Source organism: Scedosporium apiospermum (genome assembly GCF_000732125.1).
Source record: "Scedosporium apiospermum strain IHEM 14462 chromosome Unknown SEQ_SAPIO_0022, whole genome shotgun sequence".
In the NCBI taxonomy this organism is placed as follows: Eukaryota; Fungi; Ascomycota; class Sordariomycetes; order Microascales; family Microascaceae; genus Scedosporium; species Scedosporium apiospermum.
In genome coordinates this window covers 751,959-779,507 of record NW_015971723.1, presented here as the reverse complement: position 1 = coordinate 779,507, position 27,549 = coordinate 751,959, and the positions used below count along the sequence as shown (strand labels likewise).

At 53.1% G+C, this 27,549-nt stretch overlaps 5 protein-coding genes and 2 pseudogenes across 5 annotated transcripts; 4 read left to right on the top strand and 3 right to left on the bottom strand.

Annotated features, from left to right (window-relative positions):
- Positions 1–939: 939 nt before the first annotated feature.
- SAPIO_CDS0508 (putative dihydroxy-acid dehydratase, mitochondrial) lies at positions 940–2,839 on the top strand (the record flags this gene model as incomplete). Its single annotated transcript, XM_016783270.1, has 2 exons — positions 940–1,010; positions 1,114–2,839. 2 exons carry the CDS (start codon positions 940–942, stop codon positions 2,837–2,839), a joined length of 1,797 nt encoding a protein of 598 aa, XP_016646470.1.
- Positions 2,840–3,353: 514 nt separating this feature from the next.
- Positions 3,354–4,428, bottom strand: SAPIO_CDS0507 (Acyltransferase; the record flags this gene model as incomplete). The annotated part of the gene is made up of 2 exons (XM_016783269.1): positions 3,354–4,294; positions 4,398–4,428. 2 exons carry the CDS (start codon positions 4,426–4,428, stop codon positions 3,354–3,356), a joined length of 972 nt encoding a protein of 323 aa, XP_016646469.1.
- A 1,723-nt stretch (positions 4,429–6,151) lies between these two features.
- On the top strand, positions 6,152–8,323 carry SAPIO_CDS0506 (Heat shock protein 90-like protein; the record flags this gene model as incomplete). The annotated part of the gene is made up of 2 exons (XM_016783268.1): positions 6,152–6,409; positions 6,473–8,323. The coding sequence occupies 2 exons, from the start codon at positions 6,152–6,154 to the stop codon at positions 8,321–8,323; spliced, it is 2,109 nt and encodes a 702-aa protein (XP_016646468.1).
- Positions 8,324–9,082: 759 nt separating this feature from the next.
- Positions 9,083–12,497, bottom strand: SAPIO_CDS0505 (uncharacterized protein; the record flags this gene model as incomplete). Its single annotated transcript, XM_016783267.1, has 8 exons — positions 9,083–9,373; positions 9,446–9,478; positions 9,915–9,935; positions 10,511–10,531; positions 10,697–10,765; positions 10,831–10,848; positions 10,918–10,948; positions 11,581–12,497. 8 exons carry the CDS (start codon positions 12,495–12,497, stop codon positions 9,083–9,085), a joined length of 1,401 nt encoding a protein of 466 aa, XP_016646467.1.
- Positions 12,498–14,379: 1,882 nt separating this feature from the next.
- On the top strand, positions 14,380–16,243 carry SAPIO_CDS0504 (Cytochrome P450 6A1; the record flags this gene model as incomplete). Its single annotated transcript, XM_016783266.1, has 6 exons — positions 14,380–14,705; positions 14,771–15,290; positions 15,355–15,693; positions 15,766–15,916; positions 15,985–15,995; positions 16,067–16,243. The coding sequence occupies 6 exons, from the start codon at positions 14,380–14,382 to the stop codon at positions 16,241–16,243; spliced, it is 1,524 nt and encodes a 507-aa protein (XP_016646466.1).
- Positions 16,244–16,726: 483 nt separating this feature from the next.
- SAPIO_CDS0503 lies at positions 16,727–17,209 on the top strand (annotated as a pseudogene; the record flags this gene model as incomplete).
- Positions 17,210–18,094: 885 nt separating this feature from the next.
- SAPIO_CDS0502 lies at positions 18,095–22,936 on the bottom strand (annotated as a pseudogene; the record flags this gene model as incomplete).
- Positions 22,937–27,549: the final 4,613 nt, after the last annotated feature.

Genomic DNA, 27,549 nt, shown 5'->3' with positions numbered 1-27,549 from the left:
GCTTTTCTGCTTTCCTTTGTGGTTTTTGATTGTTTTTTTTATCCCCTCCCTTTCCAGCAAACTCATATGTACATAAAACATACAAGATATCTGTTAGGCCTGGGTAGGATTTGCTGAAACCTGTGCAGCAAGCGAGAGGAGTTTTGGGGGAGTTGCTGTCTTTTATCTTGAATTGTCTGTCCCCTTTCCCACCCATCCTCGTGTGGGTATGGAAAGGGGTGAACCCGTTGGGAGTTTTGCTTGCTACCGGTTCGTTCTTGGAGGAGGTTTGGAGTGAAGGGATAGTCTCACCCGACCCCCTCAATCTTTACAAATAGAATACCAGATTTTATTCATCAAATCCTTGAAATCTCGTTATGTCTCCGGTGTGTAGAGCATTCTCGGACACTTTGGAATCTGATCAGTGATGTGGTTCCTTCGGTATTGATGTTTGACCTCGGAGAAAGTTAGGGAGCTTCGGGAGTTGGGAGGTAGTAGAGGTGGGTCGAATTTAAGTGGTGACAGCTGGCACTCAGCAACTGTTCGGGCCTTGGCAAGCTAAAATGCCATTGGCCAATAACGACGAGGGTAATTGTGACCGCAGTGGAGAACCTGCGGGGGAAGCTCGAAAGGTTCAGGTCGATCAATTGATGTTCAGTGGCCCGAGAACTTAGGCGGATCCCCCGACATCGCTGCATGAATTCTTTATTTTTTTTTCCCATTTCTTTTCTTTATTTTCATGATATCCGCACCCAGACCTTGGTTCTGTCCCTGTGACCTTCCCTGTGATCTAGGAAAGTTCGAGTCATTGCTCCCCAACGAAATTTCATATTTCCCCTCTCTCTCTTTTCTCCGCCCTTCTCCTCCATCCGAACCTACGATGTGCAATTGAAACAGCCTTGCAACAACCTATCCCATCGCTCCTATTTAACAGTGCTGCTTAGTGCCTACACAGTCATCATGTTTCGGCAAGCAAGTAGCTGTCTTCGCCTGAGGGCGGCGACAGCTCCCCTCCGGATAAGCCAGAATGCGTAAGGGAATATTCCTATCGATTTCAAATATTTTGTAGTTGCTATTTTCTGAGAGAAACAAAGGTGAATAAATCAATTAGAAGCTAACTTGTACATTCTGCAGCCGCCTCCTGTCGACAACACCACGCCTCGCCGCCGATGAACAGCTCAACAAAGTCTCCGCGACCATCACCCAGCCCAAGTCCCAAGGCGCCTCGCAAGCTATGCTCTACGCCACGGGTCTGACGGACGCGGATCTCAAGAAGGCGCAGATCGGCATCTCGTCGGTGTGGTACGAAGGAAACCCCTGCAACATGCACCTGCTGGGTCTCTCCGACATCGTCAAGCAGTCGGTGGCCGACGCCGGGCTGGTCCCTTATCGGTTCAACACGATCGGTGTGTCAGACGGCATTAGCATGGGTACCGTGGGCATGAGGTACTCGCTGCAGAGCCGAGAGATTATCGCCGATAGTATCGAGACGGTCATGAATGGGCAGTGGTATGATGGGAATATTTCGCTTCCTGGATGTGACAAGAACATGCCTGGTGTGGCTATTGCCATGGCGAGGGTTAACCGCCCGTCGATCATGGTGTATGGTGGTACTATTAAGCCGGGCTGCACTGTCAAGGGAGAGCCGATTGATATCGTTTCGGCCTTCCAGGCGTATGGACAGTATATTTCCGGCCAGATTACCGAGGAGGAGCGGTATGATATCATCAGGCACGCTTGTCCCGGCGGCGGTGCCTGCGGTGGCATGTACACGGCGAACACCATGGCCACCGCCATCGAGACCCTCGGTCTCACCGTTCCCGGCAGCAGTAGCACGCCCGCCGAGGATGCCGGCAAGCTTGCCGAGTGCGCCAACATCGGCAACGTCATGAGGAACCTCCTCAAGGAGGATATCCGACCCAAGGATATCCTCACAAGGCAGGCCTTCGAGAACGCCATGGTCGTCGTCACCATCACGGGCGGCAGCACCAATGCCGTTCTCCACCTGATCGCCATCGCCGACGCCGCGGGCATCAAGCTCACCATCGACGACTTCCAGGCCGTTTCGGACAGGACGCCCGTACTCTCCGACCTTAAGCCCTCGGGTAAGTGGGTCATGGAAGATCTCCACAAGATCGGCGGCACGCCCGCCCTCCTCAAGTTCCTCCTCCGCGAGGGCCTCATCGACGGCTCCGGCATGACCGTCACCGGCAAGACGATGAAGGAGAACGTCGAGAGCTACCCCGACTTCACTGAGGGCCAAACCATCGTGCAGACCTTTAACAACCCCATCAAGGCCACCGGCCATCTCCAGATCCTCCGCGGCACGCTAGCGCCCGGCGGCTCGGTCGGCAAGATCACCGGCAAGGAAGGCCTCCGCTTCGTCGGCAAGGCCAAGTGCTACGACGCGGAGGACGACTTCATCTCGGCTCTCGAGCGCGGCGAGATCAAGAAGGGCGAAAAGACCGTCGTCATCATCCGCTACGAGGGTCCCAAGGGCGGTCCCGGCATGCCCGAGATGCTGAAGCCCAGCTCGGCCATCATGGGCGCCGGTCTCGGCAAAGATGTGGCCCTCATCACCGACGGACGCTTCTCTGGCGGTAGCCACGGTTTCCTGATTGGTCACGTCGTTCCCGAGGCCATGGAGGGCGGACCCATTGCGCTTGTGAGGGATGGCGACGAGGTGACTATTGACGCGGAGAAGAACGTGATGGATTTGGATGTTAGTGCCGAGGAGCTTGAGAGGAGGCGGAAGGAGTGGAAGGCGCCGGAGGCGAGGTATACGAGGGGGACTTTGAAGAAGTATGCGCAGCTTGTGAGTGATGCATCGCATGGGTGTATTACGGATGGGAACTATTAGGGTGTGAAAAAGGGGAAGGGGTGGCTTGGTATGTGTGTTTTATGAGGTTTGGTGATTCTTTTTTTATGTCTAATACTTCGAAGATATGTCGTGTTTATTATGTGTTTATTATTTCTCTTTCTTCACTTCGTTTTTAGATGGGTTCGGGTGCGTGTGTAGTTAGTGCCTTGAATTGAGGTATCGGCGCAACAAAAAGAACTTGTTACTTGTCTAAGTTTAAAGGAAGGTGTGAGAAGTGATGCTAGCATCGTAGGTCAAGAACGAGAGGGAGATGACGTGGAAAGACGAACATTCTATTAGATGCATCCAAGGTATAGGAAATATAAGTTGACCAAGCGAAGCGATATATACATCCATCAATCATCAAGCGAGAGGCTCTTCTTAATAAACAGAAGCGAGAGCTCTTAGAAGGGTTTGGAAAGAACATAGACATCAATCCAGGAGAAACTTTTTCCAAACACACCCCAGCAACACCGGAAACAGCAGACAACCCCCCAAGCATAGCCCATCACCGTTACCTCTTCGCATTCCAAGCCTTGACAAAAGCGGCCTTATCCTCAAGGGTAAGCCCCACCCTCTTACTCCTCCCCAACCGCGCGAGTGCCTCCCCAATCTTATCCAACACCCTCCTCTCCTCAGCCGAGATCTTTTCTCCCGACGCCGCAGAGGCAGAGGAAACACCGTCCACGCCCGTCGAAGTGGCTGCGGGCTCAGGCGCGGCGGTATTGGAAGTCCTCTCGGCGATGCGAACGCGAATACAAATGGTCGACTGCGAGAGCAGCGTCCAAAGGAAGTGGAGCCAACGGCCGGGGACGGGGGTCGTCACGTCGGCGGGCGAGTACCGGATGCTGACGGGGAAGATGTGCGTGTCACGCGGGGCCGAGAGGAGGGAGGGGCTCGGGGGGAGGATGGCTTTGCCGTTGGTGGTGCTGCATTCGGGGAAGACGGCGACGACGCGGTTGGGATACTTTGCGAGTAAGGTCTCGAGATCGGTGAGGCGGGCGGCGGGGGGAGGGGCGAGTTTAACGGGGGCGAGGGCGTGAAGAATGGCCTGGAGGAGCGAAACGTGGCGGACCTTGCGAAGCCGGGGATAAGAGATCGTGAAGACGGGATCGAAGACGGCAGCGAGGTAAAGCGGATCGACCGGAGAAGTAAAGTTCGCAGCGATGACGGAAGCCGGACGCGGAATCCGGTCGGGAGGTTGGTCGGATAAAGTGCCGCGGCGGACGCCGTCCATCTGGAGATCTACCCACCAGAGCCCCGGGATGGACATGAAGGCCCACAGGAGGAGCTTGCGGAGGGCAGCAGGGAGGGGCAGGTGTTGGAGGATGGTGAAGTAGAGGATTGCATAGGCGAGGAAGAAGGGGAGGCGGAAGGCGAAGAGGGAGGCGTGGATGAGGGTTGAGAGGGTTGAGTGAGGGGTTTGGATTGGGATGAAAGGGGCGATTCCGGAGCCTGTGGAGGGTTTCGTTTTGTTAACTTTGAGGTCCTGTGAGATACCGGGAGTTGGGATAGAGCTGGAGAGCTTGGCGAGAGCCTGGAAGCTGTAGGATCTTACCCTTATCGCGGAACTGGCTGAATCTCTCCATGGTTGCTGGGGAGTGAGCAGTCCGGGAAATAATACGAAATCTAGAGATGGTTGTTATGGGAGGATCGAGATGGCATCGGCGACCACGTTAGGGAGCGGCGATGCTCTGAATTGCATGGAGCAATCGTGTCGCCCAAAGACAGATTTGGTTTGCGTGCGGCTCTGCACAATGGAAAGATGTTGTACGAAGTACTTCGTGCCATGGATGGCATGTGAAAACAGCTGTTGGCCAAATTGCGTTTGCTCCTCGCCTCAGCGGAGTATTATCGGCTGGTGAAAAGCGACCCCTGCCCAAGCACCTTTTCGGCTTGTACCTCTACGAAATCCATCAGTGGTTGGTGGGATGATACCAGGTCTTTTGCTCATATTGTGAGAGCTCCCAGCACAGCGGGGATGAGAGACAAGTACAGATACTTGGACCTGCAAACGGCATCAGCCTCGTCCTGGGAGGAATGAGGCGCAGGGAGGTTGATCCCAAAAGGCAGGGCGAGACAATCCTCCCCACACCGAAAACAGGCAGAAGCGATTGGAATTGTCCATGAGAAACTGGAACAATTGTATCCACTTCGAAGGAATGCACTGAGCCTTGTCAAAATCCCAGTTTCGGAATGCTCTAGAAATTGTCTCGATAGCCAGGCTATGGACAGAAGATTCTCGACCCTGTACTTCGTAGGTTTGCTCCTCTTCCCCCATTCTCCAACACGAAGCCGACTCAGGAAAGTGTACTTTGTTAGTGGGAAGGGTTTCCCCATCTTAGCGCCGGTTGGTACCTGCTTCAATGCTTAGGGCAGCTATTTGCAAAGTACCCCGAGCCTCTGTCTGGTCTTGCAGGGTACATGTAACACACCGCAGAACCAGGCAGAAAAACGGGTTTCGTAGGCGGCTAGATCCTGGTGAATATTGTACCATTGCTAGGAATTGTACCTTCCGAGGTACTTCCCCACCGAGCTTCCCCCACCGCAGCCAATCACAGACCAGCCCCGTTGCTGTGGTGGCCAAATTTTTGAGAAGGCTCTGGAAGCTCTCCAAGTGATAGAATCCCGTGGAATCTTGAGGCTAGGCACAGAGCAGAGGGAAGGTACGAAGCAATGGGGGGGAGGGGAGCAACCAGCCCCTTGTAAGCAGGAACTTTTAAGGACGTCCAAACCTTCTCAGCTCCAATTTTTTCTTTTCACTCTTCATCCAACTCTTCCCTGAAAATAAATTGAAACTTCTTCTCCTCAAGAAGACCCCGCAGTAATCTCAACCGCTTTTCTTTTCCTCACCCCCCTCATCCATCTGCCTTCGAAAGTGGGAGCCATAAGATTCCTCCTTTCTGAACCCCCGAAGCTACACGAACTCTCATTTCCGTACTCGCCCCTCCATCCGCAAGCCTCTTGATGTAAGTAGCAGCCATTGGTTCCCCTCCGCCATCCGTTTATCACCTTATGTTCGAGGTCGTGCCCCCAATTGGTGTTGGGAAGGAGCGGTCTGCCCACCATCGATCAGGAATAGCAGCCGGCCGAGGCGGGCTGAACCTTCCCAAGACCATTGGCGGCCGATTTTGAGTTTCTCCTCTCCCTCTCCTCAACCCCTCTTCTATTTCTTTCTCGGAAATTTTTTCCTCGTTCCATCCGTTCTCTATTTCTCGCCAACAAGCAGGCATCGACAGAAGAGAGCCTCCCAGCTAACAATTGACTCTCGCAGACCCCAGTTTTCTACTTCTTCACATAATACCCGACAAGATGTCTGAAACCTTCGAGTTCCAGGCTGAGATCTCTCAGCTTCTCTCCCTCATCATCAACACCGTCTACTCCAACAAGGAGATCTTCCTTCGAGAGCTCATTTCCAACTGCTCCGATGCCCTCGACAAGCTCCGATACCAGTCCCTCTCGGATCCTTCCGTGCTCGACACGGGCAAGGATCTGAGGATCGACATCATTCCTGACAAGGAGAACAAGACCCTTACCATCCAGGATACCGGTATTGGTATGACCAAGGCTGTAAGTTTTAATCCATCCACGATTTGCCATTCAAGCGGACTTGATTTCTAACTGTCACTCTAGGACTTGGTCAACAACCTCGGTACCATCGCCAGGTCTGGCACCAAGCAGTTCATGGAGGCCCTCACTGCCGGCGCTGATGTTTCCATGATTGGTCAGTTCGGTGTTGGTTTCTACTCCGCCTACCTCGTCGCCGACAAGGTGACCGTCGTCTCCAAGAGCAACGATGACGAGCAGTACATCTGGGAGTCTAGTGCCGGTGGCACCTTCACCATCAGGCCCGACACTGAGGGCAAGCAGCTCGGCCGTGGTACCAAGATGATCCTCCACCTCAAGGATGAGCAGACTGACTACCTCAACGAGAGCCGCATCAAGGATGTCATCAAGAAGCACTCCGAGTTCATCTCCTACCCCATCTACCTCCATGTCCAGAAGGAGGTCGAGAAGGAGGTTCCCGATGAGGAGGCCGAGGAGACTGAGGTGACCGAGGAGGATGACAAGAAGCCCAAGATCGAGGAGGTCGACGATGAGGAGGAGGAGAAGGAGAAGAAGAAGAAGACCAAGAAGATCAAGGAGACCACCATCGAGGAGGAGGAGCTCAACAAGCAGAAGCCCATCTGGACCCGCAACCCCCAGGACATTTCCCAGGAGGAGTACGCCTCTTTCTACAAGTCGCTCTCCAACGACTGGGAGGACCATCTTGCCGTCAAGCACTTCTCCGTCGAGGGCCAGCTCGAGTTCCGCGCCATCCTCTTCGTGCCCAAGCGCGCTCCCTTCGATCTCTTCGAGACCAAGAAGACCAAGAACAACATCAAGCTCTACGTCCGCCGTGTCTTCATCACCGATGACGCCACCGATCTCGTCCCCGAGTGGCTCAGCTTCATCAAGGGTGTCGTCGACTCTGAGGATCTCCCTCTCAACCTGTCTCGTGAGACTCTCCAGCAGAACAAGATCATGAAGGTCATCAAGAAGAACATTGTCAAGAAGTCTCTCGAGCTCTTCAACGAGATTGCCGAGGACAAGGAGCAGTTCGACAAGTTCTACTCTGCCTTCAGCAAGAACATCAAGCTCGGTATCCACGAGGATTCGCAGAACCGCGGCACTCTTGCCAAGCTCCTCCGCTTCAACTCCACCAAGTCTGGTGACGACCAGACCTCGTTCGCCGACTACATCACTCGCATGCCCGAGCACCAGAAGAACATCTACTACATCACCGGCGAGTCCCTCAAGGCCGTCGCCAGGTCTCCCTTCCTTGACTCCCTCAAGGAGAAGGGCTTCGAGGTTCTCTTCCTCGTCGACCCCATTGACGAGTACGCCATGACCCAGCTCAAGGAGTTCGAGGGCAAGAAGCTCGTCGACATCACCAAGGACTTCGAGCTCGAGGAGACCGACGAGGAGAAGAAGAAGCGCGAGGAGGAGGAGAAGGAATACGAGTCCCTCGCCAAGTCGCTCAAGAACATTCTCGGCGACAAGGTCGAGAAGGTCGTCGTCAGCCACAAGCTCGGCCTCTCCCCCTGCGCCATCCGCACTGGCCAGTTCGGTTGGTCCGCTAACATGGAGCGTATCATGAAGGCCCAGGCCCTCCGTGACACCTCCATGTCCAGCTACATGTCCTCCAAGAAGACTTTCGAGATTTCTCCCAAGTCTCCCATCATCAAGGAGCTCAAGGCCAAGGTCGAGGCCGACGGCGAGAACGACCGCACCGTCAAGTCCATCGTCCAGCTCCTCTACGAGACCTCTCTCCTCGTCTCCGGCTTCACCATCGAGGAGCCCGCCAGCTTCGCCGAGCGCATCCACAAGCTCGTCCAGGTCGGCCTCAACATCGAGGATGAGGTCAAGACCGACGACGAGACCCCCGAGGCCGGCGCCACTGCTGCCGAGACTGGTGACAGCGCCATGGAGGAGGTTGACTAAATGCAGCAGTACCAAGCAGCAGCAAGGCGTTGTAAGGCAAGGCAATCGAATAAAAAAGCTGTTTCATACAGAAAGGGAATTGTTCTCAGGAGGCAAAGGGCTACAAAAAGTGGCTTTTAAAGGAGTTTGACGGAAACTTGATGTTTATTTTTCTTTTGATTTTTACCCGTCGCTCGTCAGGAATCAGGCAGGGGGTTTCGATAAGTTACATCGATAACATCATGCTTGCTTGGACTCGATGATCTTTTTTATGAAAGTTCCGAGGACAAGGCTCATTGTACTTTAGTTTCTCGTTTTATGATAATGAGGTAGATGGGTTCAATGAAATTAGTCGAATAAGAAGTGTTTCCCAGTGTCTCGATGTGTCTTCAAGATGTGTAGTTCCCTTCCCAGTTGGGGAAGCTCGGATCGTATGTTTATGATTCATCGCCATGGGGGTCTGCTTGCTTCACCCTCTTCTACATGTTATTGGGGTGGGCACATGTTATTAACTGTCCTGCAAGAATGGAAGGACTGAGGCTGTTACGGCGCAAGAAGATAGTTCCACGTGGAAGGCTTCGTTTCTTGTTTCCTCGGTTTCTGCTTCACGTTTGCACAGTCCATCAAGCATCAACATCACGTTAATCAGTTCCAATAATAGTCAACTCATCATTCATTTTAGTCTTCCCTAATACAGCTCCTTCTTTACCAGGCGCGATCCTGGGGAAGTACGTCTTCTCGGAAGGCGGCCCCTTCGGTTACCATTTCACCGGGAAACCTCTATTGTGTGGCCCCCAGTATTGTTTTCCATTGATCAACGGATCCGACGTCTGCCCCCCCTCTGAAGGAGTTCCGCAGCGGGTCCAGCGGGTTCTGGTATTTGACCATTGGCCGCCGCTGTTTCGGCTGTTTGTCGATGTTGCTAGACTGAGCGGCTCTGATCCGTCTCGTTACCAGTAGCATCCGGAAGGGGTAGACTCGCAGTGTTTTCGGGGAGTTAGCTGGCGGCCGGTGGCTCAGCTGCTCAGCGGTGGGAGTGGGTGGCTCAGCAGCCGTCTCTTCGCCCGGCCGCTGTCATCATGTAAGTCGAAAACGGTCATGGCATCTGGTCCATCTTGGTCTTGGGGTGCACTAGTTGCTTACCGCTCCTTCTTCTGTTTCCTGCTCTTCCTCCGACTAATTCCATGAACCCTTCACATTCTAGGAAACCCGAGAGGATCTTGGATATTCTGTTATTCCCAACAGTCAGCCAACCTCTGCAATGATGGCCGGATATATGGTAGATAAAGAGAGTCGTGGACTTACCTTGACCATCTCCCCGCGATACGTCGCATACCACCTTGCTAGTATCATTTTCCGAAGACGGAAAGAAGATGAATCAAGCAGTTCTGATTCCCACACTAGCCTCCTGCAGCAGGATTGGCGGTGGCGGTGGTAGTGGTGACGAGATGGGCCGGTTGTCGAGGACGATACTTGTGCAAGGGTGTATAGTCTCCCAAGCCACACATGCTGCTATTTGATGGTGTCGGTATCCTCCGCACCGGGGAGTAGAGCCTGTCTGGCTTCTATCGTGAATCGGCGGCATCGAAGTGATGAAGTTGTATTGACTTACGTCCCAGTCTACCTGCAGAGGCTTTAACACAAGTCAAGAAGGTCAGCATCGAAAGACAAAGCACCAGGGAAGCTGGTCTATGAGATATGACATACTAACAAGTTTCCCCGGGATACCTCTCGATTTTGTTCCCTCTGATGAAAATCACTTTCAGATCGGCGATGCTTGATGCGGTCTCAACGATCGACAGGTCATTCCCGACTTCGAAGAGCTTCGAACGCTTAGCGTGGTGAAGAAGTCGTGGAGACTTGCGCTCAACTTCGCCCTCATCCCCTAGAAGGCAAATTAAAGTTAGCAATCGAAATGCAAGATACTAGGAGTAGGCCTACTATCATCCTCTTCTCCACTTTCTAAACGCAATGTTAGTATCTTATAAAATCGGTATAAACAATGTCGTGCTCTACGCCAACGTCCAAGAGCTTGGCCTATAACATCACACAGGCTTATTAGTATCGATTTATAAGTAAACGATGCATTAGTTGCAAAATCCAAGTTGTTACCTGCGCTTTCCGCCTGGCCTCCTGTGTAAATGTATGGTGAGTATCATCCTCGGCCATAATTCAATTGGGTAAAAGGGAGAAAGATACACCACTTACTGCGGCCATTTCCTGATGCCACTAGATCGGGACAAGCATCTGTTAGTACTAGATTCCGAAGTCAAGAAGGAGATGTGGCGAGCATCAAGTACCCCCGCGGAGTGGATCTATCAACAAGAGCACTTTGTGAGTCAAGGTTCAAGTACACTGGCAAAGGTAATCCCTATCATCTCGAGGTATGCTTACTTTCGGGCGCTCGCGCCCTTCGGACTCTGGTGGGCCGGCGGGCTGCGTGGTGTCGGAGGGCTGGACAGGCTGGGGGAACGACTGGGGGATCTCAGTATAACAGATATCAATAGAGGCACTGAGTGAACACTCACTGCATCCCATGGTAGCCGCTGAGCATCAAGTCCACAGTCAATATTGGCCAATTCTTGATAGACAGCAAAGATAACGGAACAACTTACATTGTAGCCTTTGTAGTCTTGGCTCATGATGCTGCCCCATTTAAGTCAGAACATAGCACACAAAGATAATCAGAGGCTCCTGGGCGGTCCCAGAGGCGGAAGGAATGGTTGCACTTACATTATCACGAAAAAGAAAGGTCTGGGAACAACAGGAGAAAGTGGTGATGTTGAGGAAAAGAGAGGAGGAGAGAGGATTAGGATAGCTATCCTATTTATAGATGATGCGGTCAAAAGTCTACATCGTCGGCGTATCTAAGGCTCCTGTCGGTTCCCTTCCGAGCTCCTTCCGGACTCGTTCTCGGTTGCAATCTTCCTTCCACTCATATCAATTGATGTGTTGAGCTTGTTCATGGCTTCCCGGATTTCAAGAGACCACATGCATCCACTTGCATACGCAATATACGCTGACTAAACGCACCTGCCTCATGCTTGGAATCACAGGGCATCACAAGGTCAGAAGAAGAAAGCGATTCTATTCATGATTCATCATTATCTACGTTCTCTCTGGGCAGGCAGGCTAAAACACCAAGAGAGTTCCGCAACGGCATCCTATTGATCGACGTTTCCCAATCAGCAAACCTCCTGCACAGGTAAAACACGCTATCTCTTTCCATCTTCGGGCCAAGATCGCAGAAGATATCCCGTCTCTTGACACTAACATACGTCTCCCGCAAATCGGAAAATGCCGTCCGGGGATGGTAGCGCATTCGCGCCTCTATTTCCTCGCTCACGCGTATGCTTCGGTCAATAAGCCATATTTGGATATAGCTAGGGACCTCGTTGTGATGCCAGGCATCGAGAAGACGAGCAACGAGGCCGCGGGGACTGGGTTCATTGCGTAGGTAGTTGACCAGATCACCGCCATCAGGGAGAGAAACGAGCCAGGTTGGGTCAAATTCAAAGGCGATGTTAGATGGACAGAGGCTCAGGTGGTTAAAGGGTAGCTGGGAAAGGAGGACACTCCAACGAAGATATTTGGACGCCTCGACAAGCCCGCGGTCGAACTGGAAACAATGCAGGTCATGGTAAGAGTGGCCTCGAAGGGGCATTATTTTACCGCCCTCGTCGTGGCGACCTTCAATGACCCACCCATCCCAATTCAGACGACTCCGCTTTAGCGACTCGGTTGCGAGGATCCGCCTAGATTCTCGGCATGCGTTGAAAAGGCCCGCGTCCCATGCATAGAGTGACGGGTTGCCCTTGAACCACGAGTGCTGAGGCTGAGGCTGAGACGGATCGCCGTGAGCGACAACTCTCGGAGCAGGTATTCTGTGCTCGGTGTTAAGGAGGTTACCGAGAAGTTCTCCGTATACTTTCCCGGATTTGCTGAGCCAACGGTTGGCGATGGATAGATCCCAGAGCGGATGCTCTTTGCTGCTGTTGAAGAGGGAGAAATAATGGACGCCTCTTATACCGCAAGGGCGTAAGGCCATCCCCCAGATGATAATGCGGAGCTCTGGGGGAAGCCGAGGGAAGTAGTGGAATTGGTCCAGCGGCTTGGATTGTGCCTTGTTCTTGGAGAGGGTATTGGAACATTCGTCCGTGTGACGAGGCTCGTCAGGGCAAATTACAGGTGCCATAGTGAGTGACGGTGATGATGAAAGTCGAGGTTTGAGTCTATTGCCACCCACAGTGGTCGGAGCTCCCCCTTCGAGGAATGAACTGGCTATGGCTGCCTGGCGGCGTGGTAGTAGAAACAGCAGTAACTCACAATGCAGGTATTTCTAAGAGTCTAGAGGAAGGAGAGTGGTATTGAGGGTTAGATACAAATAATGCATATTTATAGTTTCATGTCTCGTGCTATTTGAAGACGTTTTGAGATCTTACAAAATACCCAAGCAGCCTGTGATCGTAGCTAGCTGGCTGCTAGCTGCAAGCCTACCCATTCTACTCTTAGTTAAAAACTTAACGTCTATTATATATAGAGAACTTAAAGGGGAGATTTTATAGCTGGCTTTATTAGATCGCGACCCCGTCCCCCTCTTTCGAAGAAGCGCGACCGTTGGTGAGAAGGAATCAGGGATAGAGCGTGGCACGGTGAGGAGAATCGGCCAGGGACAGGGCAGCTCTCGAAGCCAACCAGAGGATGTACGAAGTTGAGTGATACTAGGCCAGCCTTACAAGCCCAACGCAGCAGATGCCGTCAGCAGAGAGCCCGATGCTTATACCAAGATCAGAGAGATCACTTCTCCAAACCTCTGCCTCGCTCTCAAACTTCGAGATCGATTTAGCAAGGAAGGAGCCGCCTAACATCTAACATCCACTCACATACAAGGAAAGAGCACCATCAAGAAGGAGCCACCGCAACCCAACCTCATCGAAACCCCGAGTTAACTATGTAGACCCGAACAATTCCCAGGACCTTCAAGGAACCTGCGAGCCGAGCAGTTAATCTGTCACCCTCTAGGCAGCTGGTGAAAGCGCTAGAGGTCTGACCGGGATGTAATCGGATTTTCACAACAACTGGGCTCAACGCAGGTTCCGGTATTTTTTTCCCCTATTTTTGTCTACATCTCTACACCATAGTGTAGGCGAAAGGAAATGCGGATCCACGGGCAGACACACAGACACAGACATGGTCAGACAGAGTAGCATTTGCCGGAGGAGGCGGGTGTCTGGGGTGTCAGGTTTAAGCTTTGAGATTTCTCCGAGTTGCTTCGCCTCTCCCTTGGTCTATTTTCGGATGACAGACACCTCGGGGCCCTTGCTCCTTTTTCGCCGTTTCAACGGCATGCACAACATGTTTCATACTATTTTCTTCGGGATTTCTTTTTCTTTTTCTTCTTCTTTTTTCTCGTCTCTTCCGTCTTCTCTTTTGCGCAATCCGGTTGTCATGAGACAGAAGGGAAGTTAGGAATCCTGAGATGGATGGATTGAGGGAGGCCACGTCTCGCTTGTCTCTTATAGCGCCCGATATGTCACCGTCGCACGTCCATTCGGAGGCGAGAAGCGATGCAGTTTGCTCACGAAAGGGGAGGGTGTAGGGGGAAGAAAGCGAACGAAATGCGATCATTGATGCAAGGGGGGCGGGAAGTTTGTTCCCGGTTCGCCAACAAGACGGACGGCACACACCATTCTTGGCTCTGATCGCTTGGGGCACGCTTGGATAATAATGGGGAATGGGGATGAGGGTGTATCTGTTATATGTTTCGTCAATCTTATTCTTACTTCTTTCGGGGGGGTTTCCCTTTTTTGTTTCCCAATTATATTTTACAGTTGGGACGTTTCTTCCCTTTATTTTCCAGCAAAGGCGTTAAGCTTTCCTGGCTGGCTTGACGTTTAACGTTTGGCGTTTGACGTTTGACGTTTTAAAACTTGGTGATAACTTCATTCTAGCCTGATCCTTCCCCTCGAGTTAGCATCTCTCACTTATAAGCAAATGGGCATCTAAACATCTAAAACTACCAACAATCCGAGATCAAATCCATCCTTCCTCTCCTCTCTCCTCCCTCTTTCTCCAAAATGGACCTCCTAGCGACTCTCTCCTCCCCCTCGACCTGGTCCCCAACCCTCTGGGTCCTCCTCCTCACAGCAACAGCCTACACCACCACCACCTGGCTCTCCCGCCCTCCCTTCCCCCTCAAAGCCCCGCCCCTCTTCGACGCCTACCCCATCGTCGGCGCCCTCCGCTTCTTCTCGGACAGGAAGGCCTTCCTCGAGGAGGTTAGGGACAAGAGCAAGTCCGGGCAGGCGAGCTTTTACTACGGCAAGTTCAGGATCGTGGGGCTATCTGGGGAGGATGGACGGAGGACGTTTTTCGATAGCAAGGATATGGATATGGAAGGGGGGTAAGTGTTTTATATCCTCAAGCCAGAAGAGACGAGAGAACTGACGGAGGCCGCGAGTCTTTTAGATACTCGACGCTCTTCAACGCCACCCCCCAAGTAAACAGCCCCGAACAACAAAACCTCGGCGCCAAAATCCGCAAAGCCCTCCTCAAATTCGTCCGCAAAGAAAACCTCGTCTCCCTCACCCCGCAACTCGTAGCCGACGCCCGCGCCCTAACAGACCGTCTAGCATCCCGATGTCTCGGTAACGGATTGGCGATGGTGAACCCTTTCGACGACCTGTACCGGCTGGTGTACCAACTCACCATGCGAACGGTGGGCTGCGCCGAGATTGCGGGAGACGAAAAGTTGCTGGCTGAGACGTTGGGTATCTTTGAGAGTATTGATGGGGCGAGCGCAGGGAGCAAGTTGTTGGTTCCGTCGTGGATGACGACGCCGAGCCATTTGAGGCGGTTGTGGGCGGGGATGAGGATGTATTTCCTTTTTAAGGGGATTATCGATACGAGGGCTAAGGAGGGGATTAGGAGGGAGGATGCGCTGCAGGTTCTTATTGATTTGGGGTTTGACGTTGCCGACATCATCTCCGTAACTCTTCCCTTCCCTCTCCCTCCCCGACCGATGCTTCAATAAGACTAACACAGAGGCCCAGATCGTCATCGCCGCCCTCTTCGCCGGCCAAATCAACTCCGGCTACAACGCCGCCTGGCTCCTCTGCTACCTCGGTCAAAACCCCCGCTGGCGCCGCAAAGTCCGCGAGGAGGTCGATGCCGTGATCGACCGCCACCGCGTCAGCGCCGATCAGACACCCGCCGACGTCCTGGCGACCCTGAGCTTCGAGGAGTGGGAGGTCGAGTTCCCCGTTATTGATGTGGCGCTGCGTGAGACGATTCGGTTGACGATTGTGGGGTGCGGGTTTCGGCAGAATCGGAGTGGGGGGGATGTGTTGATTGGGGAGTCGGGGGAGGTTGTTCCTGACGATGCTTTTGCTGTGGGTTTTTTGTGTCTCTCTCTCACTTTATAGTGGCTGTCTGCTGATGCGTCTGTGCTTCGAGTATTACAGGTTTATCTGTTTGATGATACGCAGATGAATCCAGAGATATACACCGATCCGGAGACTTGGGACCCAGACCGGTTCCTAGAGGGGAGGGAAGAGGATAAGAAGCTTTCTGCACATGGGTATATCGGATGGGGAAGCGGGAGACATCCTTGCCGTAAGTTGCCTTTCCTTTACTTCTCCCTTCTCTTCTCATCGAAATTATTGCTAACAATGTATCTTCAGTGGGCATACGAGTAAGAAACCCTCCAAACATCCAACGTCGAGAGAGAGAGAGAGAAAGAGACAGGAACTAACAAGAATACAGTTCGCCAAACTCGAAATGGCCGTCATGATCTCCATGTTCGTCGCCCACTTCGACTACCACCTCGTCGACGGAGACGGAAACCCCACCGTCGCCACGCCGGATCTGCTCGATCGGTCGCAGCACCAGGTTCATCGGCCCACGAGGCCGGTGTTTATCAAGTATGAGTTGAGGAAGTAAGGAGAAGGAAACGGGAGACTGTCAGTTTTCTTTGACGTGAAGGAGGCGCTTTGTTAGCCGTGGGTTTAGGTATATGCGTTTCATGATGGGACATGATGAATGGCGTTTTGGACGGCTCCTTTGGTTTTCTTTGAAGTTTCTTTCACGTTTTGATATTACAATGGGGGTTGTAATGGGCATTGTATATCTAAAAACCGGGTTCTCGGAACAATGCATTCCTTCTCCCGTCCTCCTCACTTGTTCCAGTTATTACTACTTATCACCACTCATCACGAGTTCCATGATTCTAACAATGAATCTGCCCTTATCAAGGGACTGTCATCATCGCGTCTCCTCCATTGAGCCCAGGATCCCAAACGTCTATATAATGAATCAACATCACCACCCACACTCATCCAAACCAAACAACTCACATCTTCCCAAGGCCCAAACACCCTAACCAAACACCACTCCAAACCATCCCCCCCAATCTCAACATTTACGATGTCCTCCACTCAAGACTCGTCCTCCGCTAAGCCTCCCAAGCGCACCTTTTACATCTCTGTCCGCCTCCTCCGCCGGATCAACCCCCTCGGCCTCATCATCTCCACCTCGCGAAATACCACCCAATCTCCTCAGCAGTCCGGCACCTCATCGGAAGACCCCGTCGAAAAGGCGAAGGAGGAAGACGAAGGAGTCACTGAGATCAATGAAGGGCGGGTCGTTGTCGCGGCCCAATCCGACCAGACCGACCAGACCGACCAGACCCGCCAGACTGAGGACGGCGATTTCAGCTGGGTTTTCGTTTCCGAAACCGATGTCACGGACGATTGGGTGCTCGTCCCAAGAGAAGACGAGACTGAGGATGACGATTCCGGGGTTATCGTTCCCAGGAACCAGCCTACGGACGACTCCGTCGTTACAACGCCTCCCGATATCGACGAGGACTGGGTTATCGTTGACGCCAGTCCTCAGTCTGAACAATAAGCCAAGGTATTGTCTATACACAGCACATCGATCGGTACAAATTTGTTTCTCGATTCGGTTCATCTTTGCGAAAAACGATTGATTCATTGGGTATCTATAAACAAGTTTCAGTTCGTCATATCTCATTCACCCTCCTCTCCAAAATCTCCCATTCCCCGTCCCGATGTTATTCCTCCCCGAACAAGAAAAAAGAGTGCTCGCTCTGTATCGTAAAAAAGACCAAAAAGGGCGCCGCTAGAATAGAATCCCCCCCAGAATGCATGAATCCAAATCCAATATAAAGAAATCCAGTTCCCATCATGTTTTGGTCATCAATCATCCGTAGCCTCCTCCCTCATCTCAAAGTGACCCTAATAAGTTGCGATTATACCTGTGCCTTTCCTCCCTCTGCCCAACCCCCCTTTCTCAAAATGAATTGATGCAAAGTGCGCCTGGCACAGACTCCCTCCATCGCAATGGTAATGACAAGTCCCCAGTAAATGAAAACCGCTTCGGATTATATCCCCGTCTCTCAGACCAACCAAATCTCCCCCTACTCTAACAAGGCCAGGTGTAAGAGTAGAGATAAGGTCAGCCGAGAAACGTCTCCGGTGCGCCGTCGCCGTTCTGTTTTCGCTTCCGACGACAAGATCGCGTCTCCATGTTGTGTGCCCACGTAAAAGCCGTTGGACACATGCCACAAAGTTCGGGCGTAAATGACCCGCGAGAGCCGCGCCACGAACCGATGCGTAATATCGTAATAAATGCTCGCGCTGTATGGATATCTTTGGACAGAAATTGCTGAAAAGACGGCAAAGCAAAGATAAATCGAAAACCTCGACTCCCCGTAATATCGTAAAGGAAGAGTAAGGAATAAAAGAGAATAAGAAGAAACCCTCTCATGGGCTAAATGCTCGCAACCCGGATCCCCTTCTCGGGAACCCTCGCATGCAACACCGTCAACTTCAAACTCGTTCCCAGCTCTTCGCACTCCTCCATCAAAGCTTTGTCACTCCAGATGGTCTTCTTCTTCGACCCTGCCATACCGGATACCACCGGTGCCGCCGCGCTCTCATAGCACCGCGAGTACCACCACCGACCAACCTTGCTGACCATCTTGGCGATGCTCTCGTCCGCCATCTCGCTATCGTCATTCATCATCTCCGCGAGGCTGCGCTGCTCACCAATCGCTTTGGCTTTACCCTTGCCTTTATCCTTCGATTTTGACGGGGAAGAAGAAGAGCCTTCGCCTGCCAATTTGGAAGCATCATCGGCTCGCGCGATAGAACTAGCCACAGGAACCCCGACACGGCACGTCTTGATATCGGAAAAGTGCTTCCTACCGAGCAACCGAATCATCAAATCAGCCGTCGACGCGAGGTTCACGTCGGCGTTCCTCGCGTGGATCCGTTCCTTGAGTCGCCGAATCGTGCGCCGGCCCCGATTGCCCATGTTGTTAAGGTCGACGTCGAGGATCGACAGTTCGATGTAGCCGCCGGGCTTAAGGACGCGGTGCGCTTCAGAGATGATGTTCCTGTAGTGCGACTCGGGAGCTGCCTGTGGGAATCGAAAAACCACTGAAGTAAACGTCTCGCGCCCGAAGGGGAACTTGGCCAGATGCGAGTTGTACTGAATTTGGTAATGGTTGGCCGGACTTAGCGGGAATGTTGTCGACGCACGCCGATCCTCAGGAATGGGCGCCCGGGGGGAGAGGTTGAAGAAGGTCGCTCCCGGATACGTCTCAGCGGCGTAAAAAGACCAGTCATCGTTACCAAGTCCGTCGATGACGAGGATCGAGTTGTTATCACGAGACGCTGCCCCCTCGAGCATCAGCTCCTCCCGAGCAGGACTGAAGAGGACATGGCCAAAGGTAAGCCACTTGCTGACCGTCATAGATCCTACGCGGAGATTGACCTGAGCAAGGGGTGTGTCCTCTTCCTCTGAAGTCGCCTTGCTGCAGCTACTGCTGTTGGACGACCTCCCGGATTTGGGAAAGGAGGACCCGCTGACACGCTCAGATGTCGCTGTGGTCGCGGTGGCCTCTGGGGGCTTCGTAGCATTCGCAGTGTCCAATTCCGCTGTATCATTTCGGTCTCCGTAGCCGGCAACAAACTTGGAAACGGAAAAGGGTGTGGTTGGACTAGCGGCTTCAATAACGGGGACGTCGAGTTGATTGTCGTCATCATCGTCATCGTCACAGCTGCAGACACTAGATGCGACTTCCAGTCGCTGCTCAGCTTTTCCTGCTGGTTTAGGCTCGTCTGGCTCCTTTGGAGCCTTGATGATAATGGTTGGGGATTCCGGCACCGAGGTCTTGCTATTACCTCGACCTCGATACTTGATTGGCAATGTCGTGGTGGTCTTGGGCAAGCTTATGGCAGATGCAAGACCTTTAAAAGAAACATCGCCGATCAAGTCATTGTACTCGTCCCAAACTTCATCCTCAGCCAGCGGTGCACTCGGGGAAGGAATAATGGCAGTAGTAGTATCCGCCATTGTGTAAATTGCCGAGCAGCAGCTTGACGAAGACGTAGTAGTGGCAACAGAATCCTTGCGCGGCGAGAAAGACAGGAACTCCTTTCCAATCCCGATTCCGATAGTATCGGGAGTCATTTCTAGAGACCCGCTAGTGACTGTCGATTCCTGCTGCGTGAGTTCCGGAGTAAGGAACGGCACTCTCATCGGGTTGCTACTCGAGCCTCCGGTGCCGGACGAATCTCGGTTAGCCGAGTTCGAGAGCCGCTTCGGCGGCGATTGGAAGCTAGCCCGGTTGAAGGGGCGTGAGAAACTCTTCGGCGAAACCTGCTGCTCGGGCCGCGAGCTAACAACCTTTGGAATCCGGCCGACCTGTGGAAGCCGACTCTGCTTCGCCGGAGTAGGAGCTGCCGATATCTTGGTGGCCTGCCGAACTGGCGCCTCCTTCTGAGGGGAGACAACACGTGGTCGAGGTCGCTGCTGTTGCGGCGGCGGCGGCGATTGGTAAGATCGAGCAGCCGAGCTGCTAATGGATGGTGGGGGCTCCGGTGTCTTCGTAATTGATGGCCGTCTCTGATGACCAGTAAAACCCCCCTGGGATCGTGGCGACGGTTGGTCGTAGACTTCTGCGCTGCGAAGCACATCCATAAGATCCATATCGCCAGCATCCTCCTGCTCAGATGAGTCCATCATGGCATAAAACGGCACGTGCTTGGTCTGCACCACCTTGACCGTGGCGGCAACAGATTCGACCTTGGACTCCTTGGAGGCGGCAGTAGCCTGGTTCTGCGACCGACTGAAGAGGTTCCATTTGCGCGGCGATTTCGCCCTCTTCGTCAGCTTCTTTGACTGTTGCGGCAGATTCAATTTGCTCCCTCGAGAGGTCTCCTTTTGAAGCTCCAAGGTAGAGTCATCCGTGAGGATGTTGGTTGTGTCTACGCTTGTGAGCGGCGATGGTGCGATGCCTCTCGTGTTGATGGGCTTCGGAAGCCTCATGGGCGTTTGCTCGGGTGACGTTCGCAGCTTTTGCTGAGATCTCCTAAAAGCAAGGGTTCGCTTCATGATAATACCTTCATCGTCGCTGCTCTCGGATGGCCTACGAGTTCGACTTTGAGAGCTCACCGGCGGTCGCTTGGGGAAAGCGGAAGGCCACAGGGTATTCCGTGCACCCTCCTGAGCATTGGACGTCGTCGAAACCTCCGAGCTAAACTTCGAGGAATCATTACTGCGCTGACGGGAATGGCTGATGAAGCTCGTGTTGCTCTCGGAACGGCTAAATTCGCTGCTGGTGTTTCTGTTCTCGATAATCTCGCCTCCAGAAATGATGACGGGATTCATCCGATCCCTTAGGAATGGGTCCGTGAATTCCGGTCTGTTCGAAATGTTGTCTTGGGAAGAAGATCCAAACACGGGGCTGCCACGGGTGGTGCTCCCGCTTAGGACACCGCTACTCCGGCGCCGGATGCTGCCAAGGCGCCCATAGCCCTCATGGCCAGTTCCAGCCGCAGGGCCCTTCCTCGCGACCTTCTCCGACTTATCCTTCTTGGTAGCTGGAGCAGCAACATCGGGCGGCGGGGTTGGTATTGTCTTCTTCCTGCCAAAAAAGTTGAAGCGGGAGTTAAACGTAGAGACGTTCGGGCTTGGGGTCCGGGTTGGCCGGGACTCTGACTTTGTTGCAGGCTTGGCGCCTGTGGCAGAGTTGATCCGAGTGACGGCCACCATATCCTGGCCGGACGGCCGGCGTGCGTGAAGTTGAGAAGAAGAAGACGGGGTGGTGGATCGAGGGAGCGACGAGGAGGTGTGAGCCTCACTCCCACGCCTTTCCCCAGCTGCCAAGCTTGCAGAAGACAGGTTGCTGTGGATGACTGGCACCGGCTCAAAGAGCTGGGACTGCATATCTGGGGTGCCATCCCTGCTGGGTCTCGCCGGAGGTCCAGGCCGAGGTGATAGGGTTTGAATTGGCCGATTGTTGGAAGAGCTAGCCTTAGCAGGAGAAGGTGATCGCGCAACGGGCTTGGAGAAACCGCGAGACAACCGCCAGCCAGCCTCGGCCTTGCTGTTGTTGGATGATGTCTTCGCTACTGTCGCTGCTGTGTGCTTTGAGGAAGACTTTCGGGGAGGGGGGCTCGGGGGCGGCGCCTGAAGCTTCTTCTTGGTTATCTTTTTCTCGTTGCCGCGGACGGTTGAGTTGGACGACGACGAAGTAAGTGACTCCCTCACCGATGCGAGACCATCCGGATCGGCATTGCTGGTACCAATTCCACCAGACATGCTTCCGGCCCGCCGACGTGTTACCGGCGGGCGGGTCTGTGCGGGGCTACCACCCTGTCTCAACCTGGGCGGCGCAAAGCGGGTTGGGGCGACCAGACCCGGGGATTGGGACGTGACGGAGGTAGGGGTGGTATCCCGGCTATAAGGGCTAGGTCCTGGGGACTCGGAGAATCGGGTCGAAGGGCTTCCTCCACTCATGGCACTCAGCTGGCTTCCGGTCCCGGAAATGTACCCAGGGGTTGGCGGAGGGAGGTCATGCGTGGTCAACTTATACATGGGTTCGAGGCCCCGGCCACTTTCGGAAGCGCCAGAATGTTGCCTTTGCATATTCCGGTACCGGTCAAGTTCCGGGTACACAGTAGTGGTGGGAGTAGTCGGTTTCGTGATGTCGATAGCTTTCGCGGTCCGAAGCTCCGTGGGACTCTCTGTGAGCGCCCGATCGAAATGCAACCCATTCGCTGCCGGGTCTATCGAGTTCCGGGATCGGCCGGCACCGTTAGAAAAGGAAGAACCGGAGGAGTTTGTCCGGGCAGAGTCGCTTCGGGAATTGTTTCGTGCGCTTTCACTATTGGGTGTTAGTGAGGACGTCTTCCCTCCCAGACGCGAAGTGGTGGTCTTCGAGCGAGTGTCTTTAGTTGGTAGTGAGGATCCGGATGGGAGTTGGTTGGGTGCAGACCTAGTAGAGGAGGCCGAGCCAGTGGAACCAAGCGGACGTCCCTGTTGATTGACTCTCGGCCGGGTCGACTGTGTTGGGAGGGAGGGTCGCCGAGTTGAGGATGGAGGGGAGAAAGTAGCGGACGCCTGCTGCGGTATCCGGCTCGCCTCTTTGGTGTGTTGGCCTGGTCTCCTCGCGGCTACCTGATCCCCGGCTGCCTCAAAGCTCCTCGGCACACTGCGTTGTTCTTCAGAATTACTCCTGTACCCAACTAAACGCCGGGTCATACTCGGGGGCGCATTGCGCGGCCTAAGTGCCGAACTTGGCGTCAAGCCCTGTGAAGACATGTTGCCCCAAAATTCAGTTCCTCCTTCAAATTCAGACAGGTATTAGTCCCGAGATCATAATTCAAAACATTATCACCCCGAATGTAAGTTTTCGTTCCCTCCTAAAGTTGCAATGGGCCGGTTATCTAGTGTGTGTTAGTAGCGCTTATGTTGGTGGAACGGCATCGATGAAAGCGAAGCTTCAAGCTGCTGGGCGAGAGAGAGGGTGAACAACCTAGCGAGTACCGTTCTGAGCAAAATTAGGTGCTGACCCAACGGGCATCCATCCAGGAACGTGGGCTTGTAACAGAAGTCCAAGGACGGGCAGGATATATTAGGCCACCTCCTTCGGGCAACGATGGGTTAAATTAGGAAAAGTCTTCCAGGGAATCCGGGATTAAACGGCCTCGGGTCTGGGTCCACGGAAGCCGGATGTGCCTAGGCGTAATAGTATAATATGAAAGTAGAAAATAGGAAGCAAAAATAGAAGAGGAAAAAATGACACCTTCACAAGAGGAGGAAAGAAAAAGAAAGATAAAAGTATGAAACCACGGAATGAGGCCTAAACTTTGCTTGACAGGTCCCGCCTTACTTGTAAGGGATAGCAGTGATTCGAGAAGAGAGCGGGTGGTGGGCGACTAGAGCGGAAGAGGGAAGAGCACGGGGATATGAGGCGTCTGTGGTGATGTGATCGCTGGGAATCGCGGAGGTGGTGTGTTAGTGGATGGTGTGGGGGTAGAATGTTGACACACAGCCTGTGCAGGAACGGCAGACTAGTCGAAATTATTATAGTGAGATTCGGAACTGTAGTTTCTCTTTCACGTAATGAAGGCGAAGAGTAGAGTTGTAATCCAAGTTTTCCTGTTTCCTGTGGTTCTCGGCAAGTCGTCGTGAGAGGATGGGATCGGATTGCCTGTAAGCGGAGGCTCGGTGGAGCGTTGAGTCTTGCGAAGCTCGACCAGCGATCTAAGAACGGCGAGGAAACACACAAAAGGTAAAACAGAAATTATAGAGTATACTTTCAGTACAGTTTCAAGAGAGGAAAAAGAGGAAGACTGTGAAGGGAAGGACCCGGAGATACGAAGAATAAACGGGCTGGAAAAACCAGGTCAAGAGGCGACATTGTGGTATATACGCAATTGTGAGAGGTTCCGAGTCGGCGCCTGCGAAAGCTGGCAACTGGTTGACGTTGAAGAGAGTACAGGCGAAGTACCAGTATACAAGGGTGACTTTGGGGGATACCTTTGATGGTTACTATCTTTACCCTGCATCGGGGTGTGGCGTCGGTCCAAGACCCTTGCTGGGGTGCGAGCTGCACAGACGATGGATTCTGAAGCTAGGCCATGTCAGGTGTCCGTCTATCCGCCTGGGGCTGGAGGTGCCGACCTAACGTCATGATTGGGTCCCTCGATAATGGAGTCCTTTGCCCTGTGGTGCGAGACGGAAAGCTTGTCTTGCTTGGAAGGGTTGAAGAGAAGGTGGAGACTCGGAGACAGGACACTGAAAAGACCAACCCCCAAGCCGTTTTAACCATGTCTAACCTTGAGATTCAATATTGAGAGGGGCCTCGATTCCGAGCTGGAAATCCGTCACCACCGAAGCCGGAGTGGGGGGAGTGGGAGGGATGATGGGGGGGTGCCATGGCGTGGGGGAGAATCAACTGAACTGCCCCTAGCCCCAAGGAGGGAGTGCGAGTGAGTCGAGCCTTGAGCCAAAATGGACTCATATGTCGCGGATGCACTCTCCAATCCACAATCCACAATCCAGGCTGGGGAGAATATTTGCTGCACAATGCGCTTGCATTTTGCACTGTCTGCAGGACTCTTGCTTCGCCCATATGAGAGGCGCTGAAACGGCGTTGCCCTGAGTGGTCGATGCAGGCGGTAACCTATGGAAACCAAGCACGCGAAGATGAGCAGAGCGATTGGACGTAGGGCCCTGTTCCCATCCTCTCCTTTGGTCCTGCACTGCATAATCCTGCATAGGAGGAGACGATACGATGATACCTCTCCTCTGAAATATAAACAGGGTATTAATAAATTCAGTCGGTTGGGGTCTGCAAGTTCGGCGGAGCAGTGTCCTGCATTATGATACTGGCGAGATCACTCCGATGATGGGAATTCCCGTCTCTTTCGGTGTTAAGCGGCGGTGACGCCTTAATGAGTAGTCTCCTATAGGCCTCACAGCCAGGTGCGCAGCACTTGAGCGGTCAACCGTGTATGATCCATGGAGGGGAAAGGCCTGACCCGCCCGAGATTGTGTGCACCTCACCGGGCCGGGTGAGATGGCACCGGGCTCGATAGCACTGGATTGTGACCAAGCTAATCTTTAAGAGATGGATGGGCGGCTCGCACTAGGCAAGCCATCCCTGACTTGGCTTTGTGGGTGGGTGATAGAAGACGGCGTTATGGAGAAATGGCTAGCGGCTTTCTGGTCCGAAGTGGATCGTGGGTGGCAAAAAAAGGAAGAAAAAATCGAAGTGGTTAAGACAGGGAAGATAGGGAGGGGAAGGGGAAGAGGGGAAGTCGGAAAAGAAACTCGAATTGATGGAAATGTGTGTGTTCGCTGAGCCAGGGCAGGCATTCCCAGTAACGGTAACCATGAGCAAGATCGCAGCTTCCATTGATTTGGGGCCGGATACTTACGGCTTTACGGAGTACTCTCGACACCAGAGGAAAGAGGCAAGGGCGAAGTCACGAGTCAACACTGGATGCGCTCCTGCCCCAAGCTTCCTCGAACTCTATGTCCATAAGCGAGTTCTCGTTCTCATCCGTTGCCGTCTATTGATAATCTAGCTTCCTGCACTTGTGTCAACGTCTCGTGCAAGGCCAAGACTTCGCGTCTGAGACTGAAATGCAATTCGCTCTGCAAACACGTTTCTGCTCGACACTCAGCCTGGTCTAAGTGGAAAAACTACATTGACGTAGGAGTCATCATCTCTCCAAGTATTGTTTGGTTCTGGGTCTCTGAGTGTCCGATGCTATAGTGGGCTGATGCACTGAGGACAGCCAGTCAAATAGGGCCTCGTCCACTGTAACCACTCAGCTGACACAGCCAGCCCGCCTGTCAGGAGCCCCATAACGCGACGGCTCAGGATAACCCCTGCGCTTGTTCTTGTGGACCACCAAGCCAACCAGCGGGCACCATTCCTGGTTGAGCCTGGGCTACGGGTCGAAGAGACAAAGTCAAGGTCGGGTCCATGACTCCGAATTAGACTCTGGATGCATGTCTCACTCTGAAGCCCCCCAACTCTCATCATTGACGAGTTGGAAGAGTCTCACGAGCCCGAGTTGCAGCTGATCCCGAGCTGGAATCCATGATTCGCATGCAGGGCATGACGCAACTTTTCGACGGCAAGACATGTTCACCTCTCTTCGGTGCCAATGACTCCGAGCTTGTGGGTGCGCTGGATGGGGGGAGGGACACACGATTTCAGTCTCCAAACATCCTCACCATGACCATCGTGGAGGCTTTGAGCTCGGTATTTGGTGGATGCCGAGAACCTTAACTCAAGTACTAGTTAGTCCGAAAGAGGCACTCTCCCCTCACTACGCATAGCTCTGTGCTCAAAGAAACACCGAGAGGGGGACCCTTAACCGAAACAGTCGAAGTCGATCACTCCCGTCTTTACGACCAACCATATCAAGGAAAAGAAGCTTCCCCAATATAGCCCACGCGATATTCATTTGTCGCCCTCCATCCTTCCAAAACGGAATCCACATTGGCCGAGAATCATGTGTTTCTCTGTTTTTATCCTCCATGCCCACCTATCTTGATCCTTTTATCTATAGCAGAGCCATATTAATTACTATGTAAGTTAGTCGCTCCGCGCCATGCGAGGCCCCCAATGCTGCGACCGGACAGCTTCAGTCAGCCAAACAGAAATCAAAGAAGGATCATCGTCGACCTCTCCCGTTCCACCTGCATTTGGCCTACGTCCCCGGCCTCTGGGAACCACCACCCGCCCAGTCCTATCGCACCGACGCGTAGGGTCAACCGGAACTGTTTTCTTCTTCTGCGCTCCTGTTTCACAGGAGTACCGTCCGTCCAGCGGTACCCGGGGGAACTTCGAACGATGCGGGAACTAAGGATGCTCTTCCCTTTCCTGATTAGAGAGGACGAGCCGTTGCGGGTCAAGCCATCAGGCAAATAAAATACATGATTGGCTAGAATTCATGAATTAAGGACGAATGAGATTCGAAGGATCCATGTATGCGATCCCTCGCTCCGCCATTTCCTGCGAGGTGCATGTCTCACCCTCCTCTTTGGATCCCCACAACGGAAGCTCATTACGAGTTCGATGATACCTTTGACTGCTTTGTACGAGTCGATGCGAAAATATCGTGCCGGAGCATGGGCAACAATGCAAATAAGGGAAAGAATTGATTACATCCCTTGTCGAACTTGTGGTGTTCTTGCACACCTCGGGCCAAGTGTCTGGCGAGATGGGGGGTATTCAACAATCGTGATTGTCCCAGCTTCATGAAAAGGGGGTGGGATTGATTCCAAGACTGGGTCATTGGTGGGGAATATTTCCACCACTTCCAGTGACTGACGAGAAAACGAAAAGATGAATTATGATAGTCCAAACTTCATCTTGACTACTTTCATCCACCTACATGAATGGACCATGC